The sequence below is a fragment of the Onychostoma macrolepis genome, chromosome 02 (genome assembly GCF_012432095.1).
Source record: "Onychostoma macrolepis isolate SWU-2019 chromosome 02, ASM1243209v1, whole genome shotgun sequence".
Taxonomy (NCBI): Eukaryota; Metazoa; Chordata; class Actinopteri; order Cypriniformes; family Cyprinidae; genus Onychostoma; species Onychostoma macrolepis.
This window is the reverse complement of record NC_081156.1, coordinates 27,705,268-27,727,206: the sequence shown is the minus strand read 5'-3', so window position 1 is coordinate 27,727,206 and position 21,939 is coordinate 27,705,268. Positions and strand designations below refer to the sequence as shown.

General features: G+C 36.0%; 3 protein-coding genes across 5 annotated transcripts; all 3 read left to right on the top strand.

Moving 5' to 3' along the window:
* Positions 1-172: 172 nt before the first annotated feature.
* LOC131551904 (dual specificity protein phosphatase 14) lies at positions 173-2,514 on the top strand. Its single transcript, XM_058795124.1, has 2 exons — positions 173-444; positions 1,350-2,514. The coding sequence occupies exon 2, from the start codon at positions 1,352-1,354 to the stop codon at positions 1,859-1,861; it is 510 nt and encodes a 169-aa protein (XP_058651107.1). The 5' UTR covers positions 173-444; positions 1,350-1,351; the 3' UTR covers positions 1,862-2,514.
* Positions 2,515-3,261: 747 nt separating this feature from the next.
* Positions 3,262-12,284, top strand: LOC131551440 (NACHT, LRR and PYD domains-containing protein 1 homolog). Its single transcript, XM_058794406.1, is given in 14 exon segments — positions 3,262-3,966; positions 4,190-4,249; positions 5,399-5,650; positions 5,725-5,766; positions 6,341-7,213; positions 7,216-8,065; positions 9,070-9,153; positions 9,240-9,407; positions 9,539-9,607; positions 9,799-9,945; positions 10,034-10,192; positions 11,218-11,340; positions 11,684-11,798; positions 11,920-12,284. Coding segments are annotated over 12 exon segments (2,868 nt in total). The 5' UTR covers positions 3,262-3,966; positions 4,190-4,230; the 3' UTR covers positions 11,766-11,798; positions 11,920-12,284.
* A 2,884-nt stretch (positions 12,285-15,168) lies between these two features.
* Positions 15,169-20,948, top strand: LOC131551502 (NACHT, LRR and PYD domains-containing protein 1 homolog). Of its 3 annotated transcripts, XM_058794516.1 has the most exons (12): positions 15,169-15,220; positions 15,390-15,519; positions 15,614-15,642; positions 15,862-15,987; positions 16,472-16,516; positions 16,661-18,338; positions 18,703-18,786; positions 18,920-18,985; positions 19,435-19,701; positions 19,991-20,080; positions 20,440-20,559; positions 20,753-20,948. In XM_058794516.1, exons 3-12 carry the CDS (start codon positions 15,627-15,629, stop codon positions 20,763-20,765), a joined length of 2,505 nt encoding a protein of 834 aa, XP_058650499.1. In that variant the 5' UTR covers positions 15,169-15,220; positions 15,390-15,519; positions 15,614-15,626; the 3' UTR covers positions 20,766-20,948. The 3 variants fall into 3 exon arrangements, with proteins under 3 accessions (XP_058650499.1, XP_058650490.1, XP_058650493.1); XM_058794507.1 differs by lacking the exon at positions 20,753-20,948 and having other exon boundaries at positions 19,991-20,569; XM_058794510.1 differs by lacking the exons at positions 15,169-15,220; positions 15,390-15,519; positions 20,753-20,948 and having other exon boundaries at positions 15,559-15,642; positions 19,991-20,569.
* Positions 20,949-21,939: the final 991 nt, after the last annotated feature.

Genomic DNA, 21,939 nt, shown 5'->3' with positions numbered 1-21,939 from the left:
TTTTTATTGTATAGTTTTTATTTAGTTAGTTATGTAGTTCTTTTATTTATTTTAAAGGTTTGGAAAGACGGGGTGAGTAAATGTTGACTGGTGAGTTTTATTTTTGGATGAACTGTCCCTTTAAGAAAACACCTGCAGTACCAATATGTGTCCACTGTGGGCTCCAGTCTTCTTGTCTGCTGCCGCTGTTTGCCAACATGATGCATGTTACGTACGGATTATTCGTGTTCTATGAGTAATATTCTATGGTAGTAATACCAGGTGTCTTAAGGCTACAGAACTGCTGAACTAAAACTGTGATATTGTTTCGTGCCGGTGCTTGTGTTCTTTATAATGCTGCTGCTGCAAAGTAAAGCTGCTTGTATTAGACCCTAACAGACAAACATACACCAAAGCCAAAGGAAAGACTGAAGGAAGTGTTGTCTTAGTCCTCGAAGCTCTGAGGTAAACTACGGTTTGCATGGTTAAACTCGTCTGCTGTCGATATATTTAGGCAGTTTTGATACCCGCTACAGCTGTTGGGTTGTTAGCCTACAACGGTGTCCTTCAATGCTATACTTAAGAGTTTTCAAACTTCAAGGACCCCAAAAATTCGAGGAGATCCTAAATCCTCTTACTAAAATATAAAGGAAGCTATATATTTTAATATAGGCTATAAAAACCCATTTATATTGTGGTAATATTTATACTGGAAAGATAGTAATAATAAATGTTGTATTATAGAGAGCTAAATAAAGCAATTTGCTTTTATATTGTCATTGTACTGAAGCAAATTGTTAAAATATTATTTTTAATATTTACTTTGTTAACTTGATAGCATATCTGATTAACAACTTTTTTTTTTTTTTTTTTTTTTGCAGATTAACACAAACAATGTTTTTAACAAAGCTACATGCATGTTTATTTTCTCAAATGTTTTCTGACCAGGTTTTTTTTTTTTTTTTTTAATATCTATTATCAAGTTTGGTTATTGTAAATATAATCAAAATACTTAAATTCAACATATTTTATCAGTATCCTGAGTGCACAGGTAAACTTTGACAACCCTAAAAATACATTTATTAAAATCTTATTTTTTTCTCTCTTTAAATATCTCTTCGCACCCCCTTGTTGCCCCCCGTTTGAAAACCCCTTCTTGTTCTTGCTGGAAAACTTTTCTAATTCCTGTAAAATCACATGCATTTGTATGAGCTCACATATTAAGATTCAATATGGAATATTTGTACTTGTAAAACTTTTTATTTAATTTTTTGCGTGAGAAATATGCTTATGTATCTCAGATTAGCTCATCCTAGAAATTATGTAATTTTAATCACTTTTAATGTATTATTTCTCCCTTACGCTCACAGCGATGATCTCTCAGATCACCCCGAGTCTGTACCTGAGCGGAGTGGAGGCCGTGAATCAGTCAGCGCTGGAGCACAGAGGCATCACTTTGCTGGTGAACGCCTGCGCTGAATACCCCTGTCCGGAGTATCAGGGGGTGAAGTGCATTTGGGTGCCGGTGGAGGACCGTCCTCACGCACCTCTGGAGCAGCACTTTGACAGCGTGGCTGAGCAGATCCAGCAGAACCGCTCTGGAAGCTCGCTGGTGTTCTGCTCGGCCGGGAGAAGCAGGTCTCCGTCTCTTATCATGGCGTATCTCATGCGGTTTGAGGGACTCTCGCTGCTTCAGGCTCATCAGCGGGTTCTGGCAGCGCGGCCCTTCATCCGGCCAAACGCGGGCTTCTGGAGACAACTGCTTCAGTATGAGAGGAAACTGACCCACAGCAACAGCATCAGGATGGTGGCCACCTCACAGGGCGTCCTACCTGAGGCCATCCAGCTCACACAGGACTCGTCATACTGCCTTGATATATAATTCAGGACATCTTCAAATGGATATATTTATATTGTGTGTGTGTGTGTGTGTGTGTGTGTGTTGATGATGTTTATAGGAATCAGATCATAGCACTACCATGTACCATGTGTTTTTTTTAATAACATGTTTTTGAACATGTTTAATAGTAGGCTACTACTGTGATATTCCTTGAAGTACCATCAATTATCATATTTATACTGTAATCAGTCTCTCTTTATCTTCCAGTTGCACAGTAAAATGAATTTTAAATCCCCAATTTAATGATTGTAGCTCTGTAGTTTTAATTAGGGTAAGTAAAACATATAATTCAGTGTAATACAATGATAATTGAGTCTGTTGTAAGTAACATATTTGATGTATAGATTTTAACACATACATAAAACAAATATGTATGGTTAATCAAATAAATCAAAATGACACAAAAGTTGCGTCAGTCCAGTAAAAGTTCATCTTGAAATATGTATTTAACAATATAAAATGTATTATTACATTTAAGCTAATGAAAATCATTAAAGATTTCACAACCCAAAGATGTGAACCACAACCTGAATGTGGACAGAATTATTCTAAAAGTTAAAAAATCACGAAAATTATATTAAAAGTCCTCAAATTAAATGTATGAACTATCAATCAGAGGGCAGAAGGTATATAGAGGATTGTGTCCAACAGACTTTTCAGCAAAGATTATTATTTTGATCAATCAGAGGTCTTCATGTATCAAATACGATGCAGTAGGGTTAATATGGTGAACATAAAACCATTATAAGATCAGTACCGCAGACCACTAGCTGTCTTCAACAATTGCTAGAAGTCATTCCAAACGAGGTGCATTAGTTTACCTTTGTTTCATTTCCTAGAGGTTAACTTAAAACAGTTCTCTCCAACACGTCACCGACACTAATGACACACCATGAACCAAGACTCAGAACGTAAGCACTGTTACAGTAAAAGAAGAGAAAGTCATATGCAAAATAGTCTGTTGCACTGATTTAAAATGTGAAGTGGTGCAAATAAGTAGTCTATTGATTTTATTTAAGAATATACAGTTCTTGAAACTTCTGGAATCATGGAATTGTGGTAATATACTATGTAGGGGCCCTTAAAATAGTTTCAGACTGATTTGTTTGCAGTAGAATTAAGGTTTGAGTATTACTACTGCTAATTAAATCTGTCAGTTTATGCTGAATGTCTAAAATATTGGACTTCCTTCCTTGTGAGCAATTATCATTTTATCATCTCTCCACAGGTGCTCGGTTTGTGGATGCCCGCTGGCCGACACTTGTCCAGAGAGTGATGCCAACAGCGGAAGAGCTGCGGTCAGAGAGCATACTGTAAGATCAGAGAAGCACAGAGAAAATGAGAGCTTTATGAAGTGCTGCACTCTGGTGGAGACAAGGTTAAATCTGTCTTTTATTCTAGGCTGGAAAAGCACGATCCATGTCTGTTTAGAGCAGGGGTCGGCAATTTAAGGCACACGTGCCAACAGTGGCATGCACTTAATACAATAATAATTGAGTATTTGATATAGCCTACATTAACATGATTTTTCTTAAATAAATAAGATGATGGAAGCTGCTTCAGTCGAGTAAATGTCCATCTTTAAATATTGTTCTTACATCTAAGTCTATGAAAATGAAATATTTCACAGAGTGAAACCTAAATGTGGACATTTTTACATACTTTTTCTTTATTTTACTTTAAAAATATGAACTAATGTTAAAACATATGTTGACCATAAAACGATAAGACCAGCGGTCGAAAACAGCTTGAACAAAACAGGGGTAGCTGAATAAGAGTATAAATGTTAGCATACAACCTAATCCAACTAAAATATTATTATTATTATTTATTTAATTTTTTAGTTAATACGTAAATAATAATAAGGCTGACAAGCGCGCTCTTGTGAACGCTGTCCGAATGGGTCAAAATACAGTTTCTGAAATATTTCCCGCCTTGCCTCCATATGTGTGGGGAGGCGGATTAATACTCATCCGGTTCATGCTGGACTCTGAGTTTTTTTCAGATCTAAGAAGCAGACATGTCGATAATAAGCGATTTGAAATGTTACAAGCGCGTTGCTTGAAAACACGTCCCTGAAAAACCAGGTGAGATTCTCTGTGATGTCGCTGTTTTCTGTTAAAGTTCATGCACCTCCTGTATCTGTACAGTTTAGTTTTGTTACTGTATATTCAGATAGACCAAACTTGAGTTTATTGTACTTAAATGCTATAAAGTGCACGTCGAAGTAATGTTTATACATGCCACTTCCTTTACCGCTTGTCTTTAACCATGTGTCACAAAATTAGTTTTACCTTTGTTTCATTTCAGCTCTCTCCAGCTGGACATGCCACAGACACTAATGAGACACCATGGACCAAGATTCAGAGCGTAAGTACTGTTACCACAGTAAAAGAGTAGAAAGTCATATGCAAAATAGTCTGTGTTACACTGACTCAAAGTAAAGTGGCCCAATAAAAAAAGCATTAGTTAGCTAAACTATAAATGAATGTCATTGCAAATCACACAGGCACACTTTTCAAGCAAAATATTTCATGAAAATACATGAAATTAGTCCGGAGTAAAAGCTCTACTATTATTTTTTGCTGATGTGGCATAGTAGTAGAGCTTTTGATGGTTTATTTTCTATCGTGGTGGTTCTCAACCATTGGGCTTTATCAGACTTCCAAGGGTGCTACACGATGACATGAAATTATAATTGGTATTGTTGTTATTATTATTTTAGCATATAACACTGTAATATATATATATATATATATATATATATATACATGCATAAATATTATCACAGTTTTATATCAACAGTCTCCCCACCATTGTCAGTCCTCTGCCAGCACTTCAGCTTCGTCCCAGGATACGCCGACAAGTTTAAGATTGTTGATAAACGTTTGGTGTCAGGTGGTGTTTTCCATCCACCCGTTAAGATTTAGAACAAAAATTTGGTCCAGTTTTTGCATTCATCTGAACAAAAACAGCAAACATACTGGATAAAAGCATAAATCCACTGTCTGACAGCAGGTGGAACAGCAGAAATAGAGCTGTTTCCACGGTAATCTCTGTAAACAAAGAGGTTTATTTACACATTTCGACGGTGGCCGAGAGAGCTCAATGCGCTTCAGAAAACACATGCAAATAGAAAAAGCACCATCAAGAAAACATCATTAGTTTGACAGCAGGTGCTGCAAATGCTCACAACACAACCAAATAAAGAATTTTATATGCAGAGCGTTTCTTTATTTGGTTGTGTTGTGAGCGCGTGTTGTCAAATTGACGAAGTTGTTTTCTTAATTTGCAGGTGTTTTTTCTATTTGCAGCGCGTTGAGATCTCATTGAGACCATACATTTCAATCTTAGATTTTTTTTAATAAAAAATTATTTATTTATTAAATGTTATAATTTAATTAATTAATAGCAAATCACTCTTTGATGCTTAAAACTCTGCTGTACATTTTGAATGTCTAATATGTTTTGCTTGGACTTCCTTCCTTGTGAGCAATTATCATTTTATCATCTCCTCAGCAGGTGCTCGGTTTGTGGAGGCCCACTGGGCAACACTTATCCAGAGAGTAAAAATGGTGATGCCGATAGCGGAAGAGCTGCGGTCAGGTGGCATGATGGAGTGGGAGCCATACTGTAAGATCAGAGCAGCAAATACTAACCAGGAGAAAATGAGAGAGCTTTATGAAGTGCTGCACTCTGGTGGAGTCAAGGTTAAATCTGCCTTTTATTCTAGACTGGAAAAGCATGAGCCATGTCTGTTTAGAGCCTTGGGTAAGAGCACACTCATTCTGGCCGATATACCACATGCATGTGAACTTTTTCTGTTAATATGTGAACCTTTACAGGTAACATTGCACAGACTGCAGAAGCTCACATTGAAAGCTTAAGTAAGTATATCATTTTAACTATGCATCTTGATTACTTAATTTGTTCAATTAAGTTTCATTTGACTAATTGTTAGGTTGCACACATATTTGCAAAATGTGTAAGCATAGTTCACACAAAAATGAAAATTCCATCATCATTTACTTATCCTCATGTCATTCCAATTTTGTATGACACTATTTTTGTAGGCTCTACATCTTTCGTAGGCATTTTAGAGCTTCAGATGGAAAGATTATGAGTGAATATTGACTTATATTTTGGTCTGTACCTCACATAAAGCTACTGTATAACTTCAGAAGACTTGGAATTTAATGCAAGTTGCCCAGACCACTTTATGATGCATTTTCCATCATTTTGGGGCAGTTCCCAATCTCCAGTCACTTTTATTATGGAAAAGAGATGCAAAAACAAGATGAGGGTTAGTAAATTATGACACAATTTCCATTTTTAGATGAATTTTACTTTTAAAGTGAAGTTCAAGATGCTTTAGTAGCTACATTTTATTATATGCAACAGTGCTTACAAGCTGATATGTCCATTTCCCACTAATGAACTTAACAAATAAATTATGCACAGACAAATATAAGAAGTGGATCCAGAGGGAATATGAATATGTGACTGAGTATAACTCTCTGCCTGGTGAATGTGTGCTTCTGTCTGAGCGCTACACACAACCTCTGATCATCATGAGACACAGAGAAAAGCGAGAGCGAGAAGAAGAGATGTGCTCTGTGGGAGGGAGTTTCCAGCAGCTCCTCATCTCCAGGAATAATGCGGACAAAGACAGCTCCATGCTGGATGCGCTTTTCAGTGTTGATAATAAGGGAATCAGTCCTTGTTCTGTCATTCTCCAAGGAAACTCCGGGAATGGCAAATCCTTCACCGCTCAAAAGATCATGCTGGATTGGGCGTCTGGAAACCTTCACAGAGAGGAATTTGATTGTCTGTTTCACTTGAAATGCAAAGAACTGAACCACATATCTGGAGAGCAAAGCTTAGCAGAGCTTTTGAGTCACAACACAAATTTAACATCAGACCAGATCTCACAGATCCTGCAGAAGTCACCGGAGAAAGTTCTTATTCTCATTGATGGATTCGATGAGCTCAAGTTTTCTTACAGTGACACCTCGAATATGCCAAAACTCAGCCATGTTTCTGAAAAAGCTCCACCTGAGGCTTCTCTGAAGGCCTTGTTGAGGGGCCACATCTTGTCCGAGTCCTTCCTGCTGGTCACCACCAGATCTACAGCTACAAAAACCCTGGACGGTCTGCTCAAGCACCCTCAGCGTTTTACCGAGATTATCGGCTTCTCCGAGAAAGAGGTGGAGGAGTACTTCCAGAGGTACTATCAGAATGAAGAACTCTTCAGAAAAGCTTTTGAGTGCGTGAAGGCGAATGAAACCCTCATCACCGCCTGCTCCATCCCTGTCATCTGCTGGATCATCTGCACGTTATGCGAGAGAGGTTCAGTGATGGTGCAGATGTAACAAGTGGACTAGAAACCACCACCTCCATCTATGTTGACTTTGTGTCCACTCTTCTGGAGCATCACTGCCAGGGTTTAAATCAGTCCGTCCCAATCCTGCTGAGGAGTCTGGGTCAGCTGGCAGAGAGAGGGATGCTGGAAAAACAAGTGCTGTTTGAAGAGAAAAGCGTGCATGAAACTGTTTCAAACCCTGCTGGCAGTCCGTTCCTGTGCAAGTTCCTCTTTAAGAGAAGGATCCGTCAGGAGACGATGTTCAGTTTCATGCATCTCAGCTTTCAGGAGTTCTTCACCGCTCTGTACTTCATCTCACTGGCTGAAAGAGACTTTCTAGATAAAATAACAGAGCGGTTCCACTCTCAAACGCAAAGCTATCTTGCTCTATATTTGGATGAGAAGTTTCCATTGAAGTATGGATGCCCTGAAGCTCATTTCCTGCCTGTGATTCAGTTTCTCTGCGGTCTCTCCAATAAAGATGTGAGTGATTCACTCAAAGAGGCACACAATCTGTCTGTCCCTTCCTTTGTACAGGCACAGTTGGAAGAATGGATTCTCCATGTTAGCTCAAGTAGAGATTTCAATTTCTTGCCCTTTATTCTCCACTGTCTCTATGAGCTCCACGAGAAGGAGTTTGTGCAGAAAGCTATGGAAGCTTGGCAGGAGTTAGACATGTCCTGGGATCCACTGAGCAGGACGGACTGCTGGGCGTTGTTGTACTGTCTGGACTGCTGTCCTCACTTCAGAAATCTGAAGCTCAACTTTGCGGCTGAGGAGCTGAAGATGCTTCAACCTGTGCTGTGCAGGACCCCAGAACTTGAGTGAGTCTGCAAATCTAGTGATGCACCAATACAGAACAATTATTTTTAGTTAATGGTCTGTAATATGTTGGTTGACATTATAAACCAGTGAGGTTAGGTTGAAGATGTTGAATGAGAAACAAAAGAAATCAATATCTGATGCCATATAGAAATAACAATGTACTTCTACTACCCAAAACCTTCAGACTGTTTCTGAGTTTCAGCAACTAGCGTCAACTCATCCAGACTGTAAGTTGGGGCAAAAATCCAGGCAAAGGCTGTGTAGTGTATTCCAGCCTTAATTGTGAGAAAGTTTAAAGGGATAGTTCAAAATGAAAATTCTGTCATTAATTACTCACCCTCATGTCACATATGCGTGTTGAAGACTGACACGGAAGAGAAGAAATCGTTGAATAAAGTCGTTATTTTTGTTTTCTTTGTACACAAAAAGTATTCTAGTAGCTTCATAAAATTAAGGTTGAACCACTGTTGTCACATGGACTATTTTAATGATGTCCTTACTACCTTTCTGGGTCTTGAATATAATTGCATTGCTGTCTATGGAGGGTCAGAAAGCTCTCAGATTTCATCAAAAATATCTTAATTTGTGTTCCGAAGATGAAAAAAAAGGGTTAAACAACATACAATTATAAGAAGGAAAAAATAAGAAATTATGAAATATAAACACAAAATTGTCAGAGGAAAGTCACAAATTTTTAATTATGTATATGCACAACTATGATAAACACAGACTTCAACAGTATATCAGGGGCCTGTTTCATAAAACAAGTTTACCAAATAAACCAGGCTTATTTCAGTTAGTCTGACTTATTTTGAACCAAATCAACTCAAATCAATTCAGACCTAATACATCAGACTAACTGAAATAAACCTGGCTTATTTGGTAAACTTGTTTTATGAAACGGGCCACTGATTGTTTCCAAAACAAAAACCAAAAACCAAAATAATGTTTAAAAGTTGCTAGATCAATGAGTTAAGTAATTTTGATGATATTTTGTTTTTAGGTTGACAGTGCAAAACTTTTCAGACACAGATGTCACTGATCTGCTCTCATCTCTTGGAGAAGGAAAGCGGCTTCGAGAACTGAGGTAAAGATCTGTGACTTCTGATCGGCACAGATTGTGGCTGATAAATGACGTGATATAACTGATAAGCATATAAATCTCTTTTACAGATTGAACAGCAGCTGTCTGTCAGATGAAAGTGTGCAGCAGGTTCTTAATGCTCTTCACAAACAGAAGAACGTAGGTGGACTTCAGATTGCGGTGAAGAGCATCTCAGCTGACACTGCCCACATCCTCACAGACTTCCTTCAGACCAAAGCGAAATGGGAGGAGATCAGGTATCTTAAGAACATTTTTTTACATTTGCATACTTGAAGCAGCAAATTTCACTCAGCTAAGACACAAACCCCCATGCTTTTAATTTTAGATGTTAATGTAATGACTGTTTATTATATGCTCTGGCTGACAGTTTAAGGACTAATGAAGCAGGAAGTCTCTGCTCGTCTCTACAGCTCTTCAGCTTTGAAGGAAAGCTTGTGTAAGGATTTTTTTCCGCACTATTCTTATTATTGATTCATATTATTTTTTATGAAGCACTAATAAATACAGTTACTTGACAAGTTTCACTATGAATTGTCGTGCAACCTCTTTGTAAGACTCCTGCATTCAGACTCATTGGACACTTGATTATGATTCAGTTATTTGAGGAAATGTGTTTCTCGTTGACAGGTTGAATGTGGTGAGATGGTGTTCAGCCCTACAGAATGAACCGTCACTGTCAGAAATCATTCTCAAATGTCCACATTCACAGGCGTCCAGTATTAATGTCAAGAGCTTCTTACAGGCCTTCCACAGTGTAAACTGTATAACAGAAGAGTATGTTTTCAAAACCACCTTCACCTTCTTGTCGTGATCTTTATGGATGGAGATTATTCTATCTGTAACTCTTTCTCGCTCTCTGTAGAAGTGCAGATTTTGACAAGCAGGTCGATGCTCTGCTGTCTCAGCTGCCATCTGTGTCTGGTTTGAGTGCGATAAATCTTTCTGTTCCCGTCCTGACGGAGGCTTGGGCTTCCAGAATCCTCTTCCTTGTCGAGTCTTGTCCTAGACTGGCTGTGATCAAGTAAGAGTAATTAGCTCTGTGTTTGTCCCTTTGGTTTGTGTGTATTAGTGCATTACTTTATAAATGGGTCATTATACAGTAAGTGTTGCGATCCTTGTCCAAGAAATTCTATGTATCATAAGTAAACATAAAATAAAAAAAAATGTCAATAGAATAAGCAATTGCCCCTGTCATGCTTTTCACAAATTTAAATTAAATTTTCACATTTTTTCACGTTGTAACTGTAAGTTCTAAAATACCTGGAAGAATAAAAGTGAAATGCCATTTTTAATCGAAAAACTTTCTGTTTTGAATTTTTAAAAATCACAGCTTCATCGGAATGGTGCGAAACTTGGTGACTTTTATGGCATTTGGACTGTGAACACACAAAAATTCAGGGCTTGATTCGAGCAGGTTAAGTGGTCGTAAAAAAAATAGTCACACTTGTGCTCCTCGGTCAAAAATGACCGACCATAGGAAGTGAATGGGAAATTGACAAAAACACAAAAATTCAGCAAATTTTTGTGTGTACAATCTACAAAAAGTACACAGCAATGACGGGGTGAAACTCTAAAACATCAAGAGTGCAAAACCAACTCACACACACACACGCAGATGGCACTAATCTGGATTCAGAAATTTGATTTTAAAGGCATTGGCTCTATTTTAACATTAAATACTGCCATAATTGTAAAGATATTATATAATTGTAAAGATAAGATATATTATAGAAAATATTTAAAAAACTTTTTTTTTTTTTTCAATGGGAAAATTTGACCATAATTATTGAATAAATATTAATTAGTACCATGAAATTCTCTCAAAATACAAAAGAAAAAATATTATTAAACAAAAATATGTTACATTGATTTTACTGGGGGGGGGGGATTTAATTTTAGGTGTCACTTTTGACCATGAAGATCACAAGTGTGACTCCCAAATAAGGAGCACCAGAGGGTTAAACAATTTTTTCACATTTTCTCAGGTGGTTTGGTATAGAATCAGACATGTCAGCCTTATCTCACAGTAACATCTCTGTTTTGTAGTTTTGATGCTGGTTCAAAGGGCTCTGATGGTGCTGAGTGGCTCCCTGGTCTTTTAATGGAGGAGGGAATCAAGTTACTGAAGGAATCCGCAAAACGTACCGAGTGCATTGTGAACATTAGGGGGTATGTCATATAAATTATCTTTGCATATGTTTATTTGTAGTCATATATTATGTTAGTTCTAAATAATCTAAATAATGGTATGGACAGCTGTAGATGAGTGCACGATGAATGTGAAATCTGTATTTGGTTTATATGAAAATATGCATATTCTCTGATGATCTTTCACATTTAAATTTCTGTGCTGTGATTTCACACATGTAATGCATCAGCAGCTTTTGTGACTTGACCAAATATGACAGATGCTTTCAAATAATCTTTTAATGAAATCTAGTATCCATGTCTTTTAAAATAAGTGTGTTTATGCTGTATTGAATGTGTGCTGCTGTTCTGTGTCTGTGTGAAGGTTCAGATGCAGTAAGTCCTCGCTGCACTCGTCACACCAAGCAGGTCGAGGAGCTCAGCTGCAACCAGAGAGTGACCATTGAGTTCAGTGGAGAGAAATGTACAGAAGACATAAAGTGAGTTCTGATTAGTTTAGAATAATTAAGGAGCTTATGCAATATGGTCTTTTTTGTTATTATTATGTAGTGTAAAGTGCAGCATTGTAATTTTCACTTATCTTTCCCGGTTGCTCCCCAGGTCTAAACTTGAACTACCTGATGTTAACTGAAGCTGCTGAGCTGCTCTGTTTTTCTGAGTCTTTTGATGCAGCTATAAAGACGATATGTGATAAATCACTAGAGGATGTATGAAGAGGAAAAGAATGAACTTCAGTTGTTTTTCACTATCTACTATTAGTTACTCCTCCCTGTAGACTTTTTTTTTTTAAATTATTTGTAATTTTTTCACATTTTATTCAAATATCTGTCTCACTTTGGCATAACCCTAGGCTTATTTGATTCCAGATCTATTTATTCTTAAGGGGGGAAAAAAGCTTTATTAGTATAATTGTGTTTGTTATAGATTTTAAACAAATAAACTTTGTCATGATCATTTTCACCGCCTTTAATGGTGCTTCTGTGTTTTGGTTCTTTTAAGTTTTTTAACAAATTTGTTAAAATGATCTGTGTTACAAGGACTCATAATCAAATAAATTTATTGGTCCCCCTCCTGCTGGTATTAAAGGAATAGTTCACACAAAAAATGTATTAGGCTTAAAATGTACTCACCATCCAAGATGTTTGTTTGTTCCTTGGAACAAGTTTACAGAAATTTAGCATTTCATCAGTTTTTCAGAATCTAAACTATTCTTTTAATTGAGCAGTGAACAAATCAAACGGATTTCAACACAGAAAAACAAAGCATGAAAAGGAAAATATGTAAGCCTATTATCCATGTCTTTTCAAATTCAGTCTTGTTTTAACTCAGTATTATAACACAGGCTTATGAAAACATGTCAAATCAACAATTTGAACAGTTTTAAGGTATGAATTTACATCGCTGTATTTTAGGTTGGTCAAGAGACTTGACTAGATGTTTGTCACACACTCTTCTCTCCGACATCCGTTCGATATGCCACTCAGTGTTGCCAACTTAGCAATTTTGTTGCTAAATTTAGCAACTTCTCACACTACCCTAGCAACTTTTTCTTCCAAAAGCACCTAGCAACAAATTTAGCTATTTTTAACATTTATTTGGCAATTTTTTAGCAACTTTTGATATTGAACTTTTGACACACATCACATGAATTAAGTTAGCTGCTATTTGCAATTGTTCAATTTGATAATAATAATTGAATAATTGTTCATTTATGATACACCTTAGCTTGTACCTGCAATTGTTGATCAGTTAGTACACTGAAAGAAAAATATGTAGAAAAATGGAAAAGGTACTAGTTATCCATTACCCTGTAACCCGAAAACACAAAATACAATGCGTAAAATGCAGGTAAAAAAAAAATCCTTAATGTTAACATAGCAGATTGTGCCCTATTTTTACAGACTTTTCTTAGATTGTAACACACTGAATAACTACTAATACACTGCTTAAAACTATAACTGTTCAGAATGTGTAGTTTTATAAGTTCATAAGCTAATAATAAAAAATTTAAAAAAAATTAATGGTTCAAAACTGTAAGTGTTCAATAATTCAGTGTTGTATTTAAAAATACAAATTATATTATATTAGGCATTTATATTATTTTACAAACAAATCTAAATTAACATATATAAAATATATATATTTTTTTTGTTGAGATTTGATGTAGTGACACATTTTTGCGTCGTAATTACGCAATGATGTCATCGCGCAATGACATCACAACGTCATTCAGCAACAAATCGACCTTCCTTCAGCAGGGCAGAGTTTTAATTACAAAGGCAGAGGCTATTTCTAGACTCATTTATGCAGCAATGGCTTTACATCTTGATAAAAAGCTATGTAAAGAAATTGACAAAATACTGATTGACTTTATCTGGAAAAATAAAATACATTACATAAAAAAGACAGTTATTATGAATTCATATGAAAATGGTGGCCTAAATGTTTTAGACTTTGCAACATTAAATAATAATACATGTAAGGTTAACTGGCTTAAACAAATTGTTAGAAATCCTAATTCCATTTGGTGTTTTATTCCCTCCCATATTCTCTGAAAATTTGGTGGTATCAATTTTTTTCTTGGCTGTAATTATAATATTGATAAAATACCAGCGAAATTAGTAGAATTTCACCATCAGGCATTTTTATCATGGTCTTTGATCCACAAGCACAATTTTTCACCTCATAGGTACTATATATGGAACAATAAGGATATATTATATAAACACAAATCGCTTTTTTTGAAGCACTGGTTTGATAATGGCATCATATTGGTGGATCAGTTATTTAATATAAATGGCTTTCTTTTTACTTATGGTGAATTTTTGGCACATTATAAGATTCCTGTAACACCAGGGGACTATGCCAAAGTTTTTGGGGCTATTTCTCCTGAAGTTTGTATGTTATTTAAACATCAGACAAGAATTAACATCCAACAGTGGTCTCTGCCTAATATAATAAGTTCTTATATTTTTCTCTTAAGTCACACAACAGTTCCGTAAGAGCTTTATTTCAACGAGACTTTGTGTTTTTGCCTTATGTTTATTCACATTGGAATCACCTGACAGAAAATATTGTTTGGAAAAAGGTTTGGTTAATACCTAATAAATATTTAATTACAAATAAGGTAAAGGAAGTATCATTCAAAATTATACACAGGATTTACCCAGCCAAATATTATTTGGTAAAATTTAAATCTGATATTGATTTTAGTTGCTCTTTTTGTGTCAGTAACCATGAAACTGTGGTAAATTTGTTTTGGCATTGCCCTTTTGTAAAAACATTTTGGGAAAATGTCTGTGATTTTATGGTACAAAATATTGACAGTCATTTTGTTTTGTTTTGGAAATATGTATTATTTGGTATCTTAGAGAATAGCAGAGAAAAGCACAATCACGTTTACATGATAAATCTTCTTCTTTTATAGGCAAAATTTCATATTCACAAATGTAAAAAACCTTATTGTCATGAATCCGGGTCCACGATGCTCCCTCTCACCACCAGAGGTCACTGTCTCCCGGATTCAATTCCCCAAACTCCACTCACCTCATTATTGTTTAATTTGCCCCAGCTGTGTTCCTGATTGCCGTCCCTACTTAAGCTCCCTGTGTTTGCTGTTCTGGGCTCGTTTGTCTCACTTTTGTGCCAGGTATGCCTGTCATTTATGTCTGCCCTGTGCCTCGTGTATGTCTTGTTTTCAGTGGTTGTGTTTATTCTGGCTTTTTCCCCTTCGGGGTGGTTTCAGTTGTGTTTTTGTTTATTTTGTAATTTGTTAATAAAGAAGATTCCTTTTGCCAGCAATTGAGTCTTCGTTCCTCCCAATCCGTGACACTTATTTTTTTCTTTTAGGGAGGAAATGGAGCATTATATTGATACTATACGATTTTCTATGAAACAAAAGGTAATTAAAACGGTGAAAGTTTGTAAACGCTTTAATCTTTTTATATAAATCTGTATATACAGTCCCGCTAGTGTGTAATTGTTATATCATGTATAATGTTTGTTATATACATGTAACTTGTTTTTGTTATTAAAAAAAAAAAAAAAAAAAAAAAAAAACCTTCCTTCAGCAACTTCTCCTGAAAATTATTTGGCAACACTGACTGTCATACGCCTTTCAAACCTGCATGATCACGGAAGCACCCGTTTGTCGTCTCCTTCAACATGCGCCATTCTTGCTTTTTTCCCGGTGAAAATAAGGTAGCGTTGCAAAACTTATGCTAACTAAAACTTATTCTACAGTGGAAAGACTAACACAATGTGTGCGTGTTTGTGTTTGTTTCTATCCTTGCAGAAAATTAACTGAAATGGGCACTTTTTACAGTATGTAAAACTAATTATTTTCTCTCATGACATGATTTAGTCACTCAAGACAAAATAACTTAATCTTATTTTTCTGTAAAATAAAAGTACTTTTAAGTTCAAGCTTGTGTCAAATCGTTCTCTAATCCTTCGCTCTATACAAAGCTTGTATTACTGTACGGAATAAGTGCTTATTTCGTTGTTGATATTTCGGGCCAAAATTGTTCCCTTGTCATGTAGGCAGTTTAAGATCTCGCGCTGGGCCAAATGTCAGCGCTGCAGCTCAGAGCGGAAGCCATGTTATAGCTCCTGTACTCACTAACAATACAATAACAGGCAATGTCCACTTCCTGCATAATGCACCTGGTAAGTAAAATGTGTTGTACTTCATAGATGCTGGAAATATTTCGGATAATGTTCCTGATAATTTCTTAAAGTATTTATGTTGATTTCTGGTTGTTTTATTTTATTTATTTTTTATATGTATCAAGTCATATGCTAAAATATGTGTATTGTTGGATTAGTAAAAGATATATGTATCAAGTATGTACTAATAAAGTTATATTAATGCTATATAGGTCCTAAATCTAGCTGTTAACTATAATTGAAGAGTTCCACCTGAAATTTTCTTCTAAAATTAGAACTTTTCTCAGGCTCATATGTTTATGTTCAGTTATTTCACTTTAATGGCATAGAAAACAACCTATTCATTGCCATTAAAGTGAAATGACTAAACCTACACACGTGAGCCTGATAAAAATGCTAATTTTAGAAGAAAATTTCAAATGGCACTTAGAGGCTTCAATTTATAATGAATTGATATTCAGAGTAAGTTTCTAATTTTCTGCAGGTTTTACTTTTGATCGGCTACACTCTGAAACAACACAAACTTCAGGTAATAGATAAGTCTGATATGTGTTGAATATTTTTCCTTCTACCTATTAATTTAAAAACAATTAATAAGCAACAATGTAGCGGAATCAGAATTTGTTCTAAAAAGGCACTAACCCTCTGAATAATGGTTGTTTTGTTTCTGAAGAAACAAGATCATTGATTTTCAAGCATAAGACACAGATCTGCAGTGAGTATCAGTATGTGACCGAGTATAACTCACTGCCTGGTGAACGTGTGCTGCTGTCTGAGCGCTACACACAACCTCTGATCCTTCAGAGACACAGAGATCAACAAGAGAGAGAAGAAGAGCTCCGCTCCAGTGGAGAGGACTTCCAGCAGGTCCTCAGCTCCAGGAGCAGTGATGAATCTTCCCATCTGAACTCTCTGTTCAACCCAGATGGGCATGGAATCAGTCCTAGTGCTGTCATACTGCAGGGAAATTCAGGGAATGGGAAGACCTTAACTGTACAGAAGATCATGCTGGACTGGGTGTCTGATAAACTCTACAAAGAACGGTTTGATATTGTGTTCCACTTAAAGTGTAAAGAAATAAACCGCATTCCTGGCAGAAAGAGTTTGGTGGAGATCTTGAGCTACAGCTGCAATTTAACATCAGATGAGATCTCACAGATACTACAGCAGTCACCAGAGAAGATGCTTTTCATCATTGATGGATTTGATGAGCTGAAACTCACACAGGACATTTATTACATGTCACCTCACACTGATGTGATTCAGAAAGCTCCAGCTGAGGTCACTCTTTGTGCCCTGCTGAGAGGTCACATCTTGCCAGAGTCCTTCCTGCTGGTCACCACCAGATCTACAGCTACAGACACACTGAGTAAGCTGCTCAAAGGACCTCAGCGTTTCTCTGAGATTATGGGCTTCTCAGAGAAGGGGGTGGAGGAGTACTTCCAGAAGTTCTTTCAAGATGAGGAACTTTTCAGGAGGGCTTATACATTTGTGAAGACAAATGAAAACCTTTTCACCACCTGCTCTATCCCTGTGATTTGCTGGATCATCTGCACAACTATCAAGGAACGTTTCAGAATTGGTGCAGATGTAACAAGCGGATTGGAAACCACCACCTCCATCTACGTTGACTTTGTGTCCACTCTACTGAAGCATCACTGCCAGGGTTTAAGTCGGTCTGTCCCGACCCTGCTGAGGAGTCTGGGTCAGCTGGCAGAGAGAGGGATGCTGGAACAACAAGTCTTGCTGGATGAGAATACTGTTTATGAAACCATTTCAGACCCTTCTGCCAATCCATTTCTTTGCAAGTTCCTCTTTAAAAGAAGAATCAGCCAGGAGACAATGTTCAGCTTTATGCATCTCAGCTTTCAGGAGTTCTTCACCGCTCTCTACTATGTCATTCTGGATGAAGAAGAGTCCCAGAAAAAACTAATTTCCATTCAAGACTATGGATATGCAGCTGTGGTTCAATTTGCATTTGGTCTCTTGAATAAGGACGTGATACACACACTTAGAAAATCACTCCGTCTGTTTGTTCACCCAAACACACAGGCCCTTCTTAAAGAATGGATTTTGGAAGAGCTCCAAAGGAATATTTATCATGATAGAACACTTTTTATTCTTCACTGCCTCTATGAACTTCACGAAGAGGACTTTGTGATAAAAGCTATGAAATCCTGGAATAGGATTAATGCATATGGTGCATTCTTTAGAAGAACAGACTGCTGGGCCCTGCTGTACTGCTCTCAGTGCTGCCAGTGCATCGAGGAACTGGATCTCCTGGATTGCAGATTAACATCTGAAAAGTTGATGATGATTCTGCCTGCACTCCCCAAGTTTAAGAAATTAACGTAAGTGCACACTTTGCTGTCTACAGTAAATCCTATATTGAAGATGTGTTAATATTCATACCCCGTTTGTAGTCCTGTCTTATTGTGATACCATCACCAGCACTGGTTGATTTATCTGTTCAATCTATTTTCAAGTATGTCAAACAAAAGTCTAAACAACTGTCAAACTATCACAAAATATTAAGATGAAACTTTTCAAAAATTTGTACAATTTTTCTGTGTAACATAATTCACTCTGAAATCTGTTCAAATTACAAATACATATTTTACAAATTTTTCAATGTCATTACATTTTTATTGTTTGTTGTTGAAATTTAGTCTGTATTATTTATTATTTAGTAATGTTCTGGATTTGATTTTGAAGTTTGTCTCTAGAGGATCCATCGGTCTCTGATCTTGTTGAGCTGATGTGTGCTCTGATGAGAGGACAGACCCTGAACTCACAGGAGTAATGTTTTTTAATACCACTCACTCAGAATACATACTGTATACGGTACATTTGATGTATTTTATGCACATGTGCTATCATCCTTCAGTGTGCTTTTGTTTTAGTTCATAGATGTTTTATCTGTGCTTTGCAGTGTTCATGTCGTGTCAGATTCTGTGAATTGTTATGTCCATCTGGCAATCAGCGAAGAGCTATCCAGGTGAAGATAAAGTTAATTGTTTTTTTGTTTTTTTTCTGTTCATCAAATGGCTTTTTCTCGTGATAACTGGAAACCAATCATCATATAAACACCTCCAGTAATCATGATAGCATTGTTTTTTCTTTTAGCATTGTTTATTCAGCCTTTGTCTGACAAATCTCTTACATTTATCTGGCATGTTTGTTATCCACAGTCAATCTAAAACCTTCAGATTATTGTTATACTAGAAATAATGAAGCTAAATTTGTGACTACAGCTTTTTTTTTTTTATCACTAATAATATATTATAATGTATAATACAAATGGCTGCAGCCCAACAGACTGTTAATTAATCATCATAAAGCTCTAAGCAAGGACTTTTGGTTTATAGACACAACAAACAGATAAACAGTACGTATGTTTCTTTAATTGATACCAATTCTTCTTTTTTTTCTTCCTTTTTGGTTTAGAATCTGCATAGACCCTCTATGGCATGTTGATCCTGCAGTATCTTTGCAATCACTTGGTCTCACCTTGCCATACTCAGAGCTCAACAACAACAACTGGGCCAAACTTTTTCAGATAATTCACCAAAAGGATTTAGATGCATTAATGCTTATTCCCTGTTCTTTCTCTAAACTGAAAAAGATGGAAATAAGAGCATACTGGCTGACCAGGAGGTTGTGTGTTTGGACCCTTCAGATCATCCAGAACTGCCCCAGTCTAACAGAAGTCAAGTAGGAAAACACCTTGAAAAAACCTTCTGTCCTGTGTATAAATTAGGAACTGTAGGTCATATTTTTAAGGATGGTCCACCCAAAAATGAAAATTCTGTCATTTACTCAATCTCATGTCGTTCCAAACCAGTCGACTTTATTCTGTGGAACACAGAGGATATTTAACATATCTCAGAAGATATGTTCTTGCTAACAGATCCATTTAAATCGTTATGGAATTGTTCAAATTAATGTGTGAGAAGCAAAGTGTATCAGTTCCTAAAATCTAGATCACTTTATCTTTAACTAGGGTAGATGCTGTTTTCTTTTTACTGGAGGAGGGAATCAAGATCTTACAGAGGTCACGCACAACACCAGTCTGCGTTATGAGAGTTCAAGGGTTTGTATTGGTGTATCATCATGCTTTTTGCATCAGTAAATTTACTTGTATATCTTTTCTATGCAGTTTAATAGAGACTAGAGCTTTTAAGCTTCAAAACAAAAACACCATGAAAGATGTCTTACAGTATGTGCCGTGTGCAGCATATTCCAAGTCTTCTGAAGTTACATAATAACATTTTGTGAAGAACAAACCCAATTGAGGAGCAATCTCTTAGCTCATTACCTGTGAATAGCTACTTAAATTTTGGTCTGTGTCTTCCACAATTGTTATTACAGTGTTTATTTTCTATTAAAAGCAGATGTCAGGTTTGTTAATGACTGCAGTGATGCTATGCTTTGTGCTTTCTGATTATGAAGGTTGGTTTGCCATAAACAATCTCAGAAATGTACACTTTATGAGGACCGTTTACTTAGCTGCAACCAGGAGGTGATGATTCATTTGAGTTCTCAGGGCTTTTCTATGGAGACTTTGCGGAAGTAAGTAAAAACGAAGGTTAACAAATGAATGCATAGATAACAATGAGAACTGTAAAATGATACCAGCCAGAAACACAAAAGATTGACTTTTTATGATTTAGACAAGATTTCCATTTGAACATTTTATGTTAAAATAGTGTGTGATCACATATATTTATACATGTTTTATCTCTTGTCTCTCTCCATTTTTAAGGTCCTTGTTTTAAAACGAAAGGTACGCCGTGATAACTAGGAGAAAGCTATAAAAGCAGCATCTTCACTTAATGCTGTGGATGGAGAGGATGACATAACCCAAATATATATATAAAACACAGGTAGTGCTGTCAAACGATTAATCGCATCCAAAATAAAAGTTTTTGTTTACATAATATATGTGTGCGTACTGTGTGTATTTATTATGTATATATAAATACACACACAGGCATGTATTTATTTTGAAAATATTTACATGTATTTACATGCATATGAATGTTAATATAATTTATATTATTTATAAATATATTTAATATATAAACATATTTTTAAAAAAATATATGCATGTGTGTGTATTTATATATACATAAATATATACAGTACACACATTATGTAAACAAACTTTTATTTTGAATACGATTAATCGTTTGACAGGACTAATTGTAATAGCTGTCAAGTCAATTTATTTATATAACTTCACAATACATATTGTTTCAAATCATCTTTACAGTTTCATGATATCGATGCTTAATTTTTTTGGTAGTTTAGAGCTGGGTGATTGTATAGTTAACATTTGATGATACAAACAATCAAGCAGTTGAGATTTTATATATTGCGACTATGAGTGTATTGTTTGTATGCAGAAAAAAATTGGATATGCTTGTAATTTTAAGTTGGGTTTATTAGCCTAATTATTTTGCGATGCAGAGGATTCATTTGACAGCTGATAATGGAGAAGAAAAGCCTTGGGAGAAACCAGGCTTCACCAGGGGGCCAGTTCTCCTCTGGATATACATTGAAAATATACTGTCAGTAATTATGTAGATAAGATTTAGCTGTAGTAGCATGTTATCACTGATTTAATTTTGCAATATTGTAAAAAATAAAAAGGTGAAAGCAAAGTCTCTGTAGATGTTTATTCATTTGCATTATTTCAAGGAACAACTTGCTCAAAAAATGAAAACGAACTTTGTTGTTCCAAACCTGCATGACTCTTTCTGCTGTGAAACACAAATTATTATTTTTTTTTATAATGTCCTGGCCACTCTTTTGCATAGAAATGGGAAGAGGACAGGCTGTCAAGCTCCTTATATGACTGCCATTATTTAAATATTCTGAAGACATATGACAGCATAGTTCAAGCAACAAACCAAAATGAAAGTTCATTTCATACCAAATAGAGCTAGG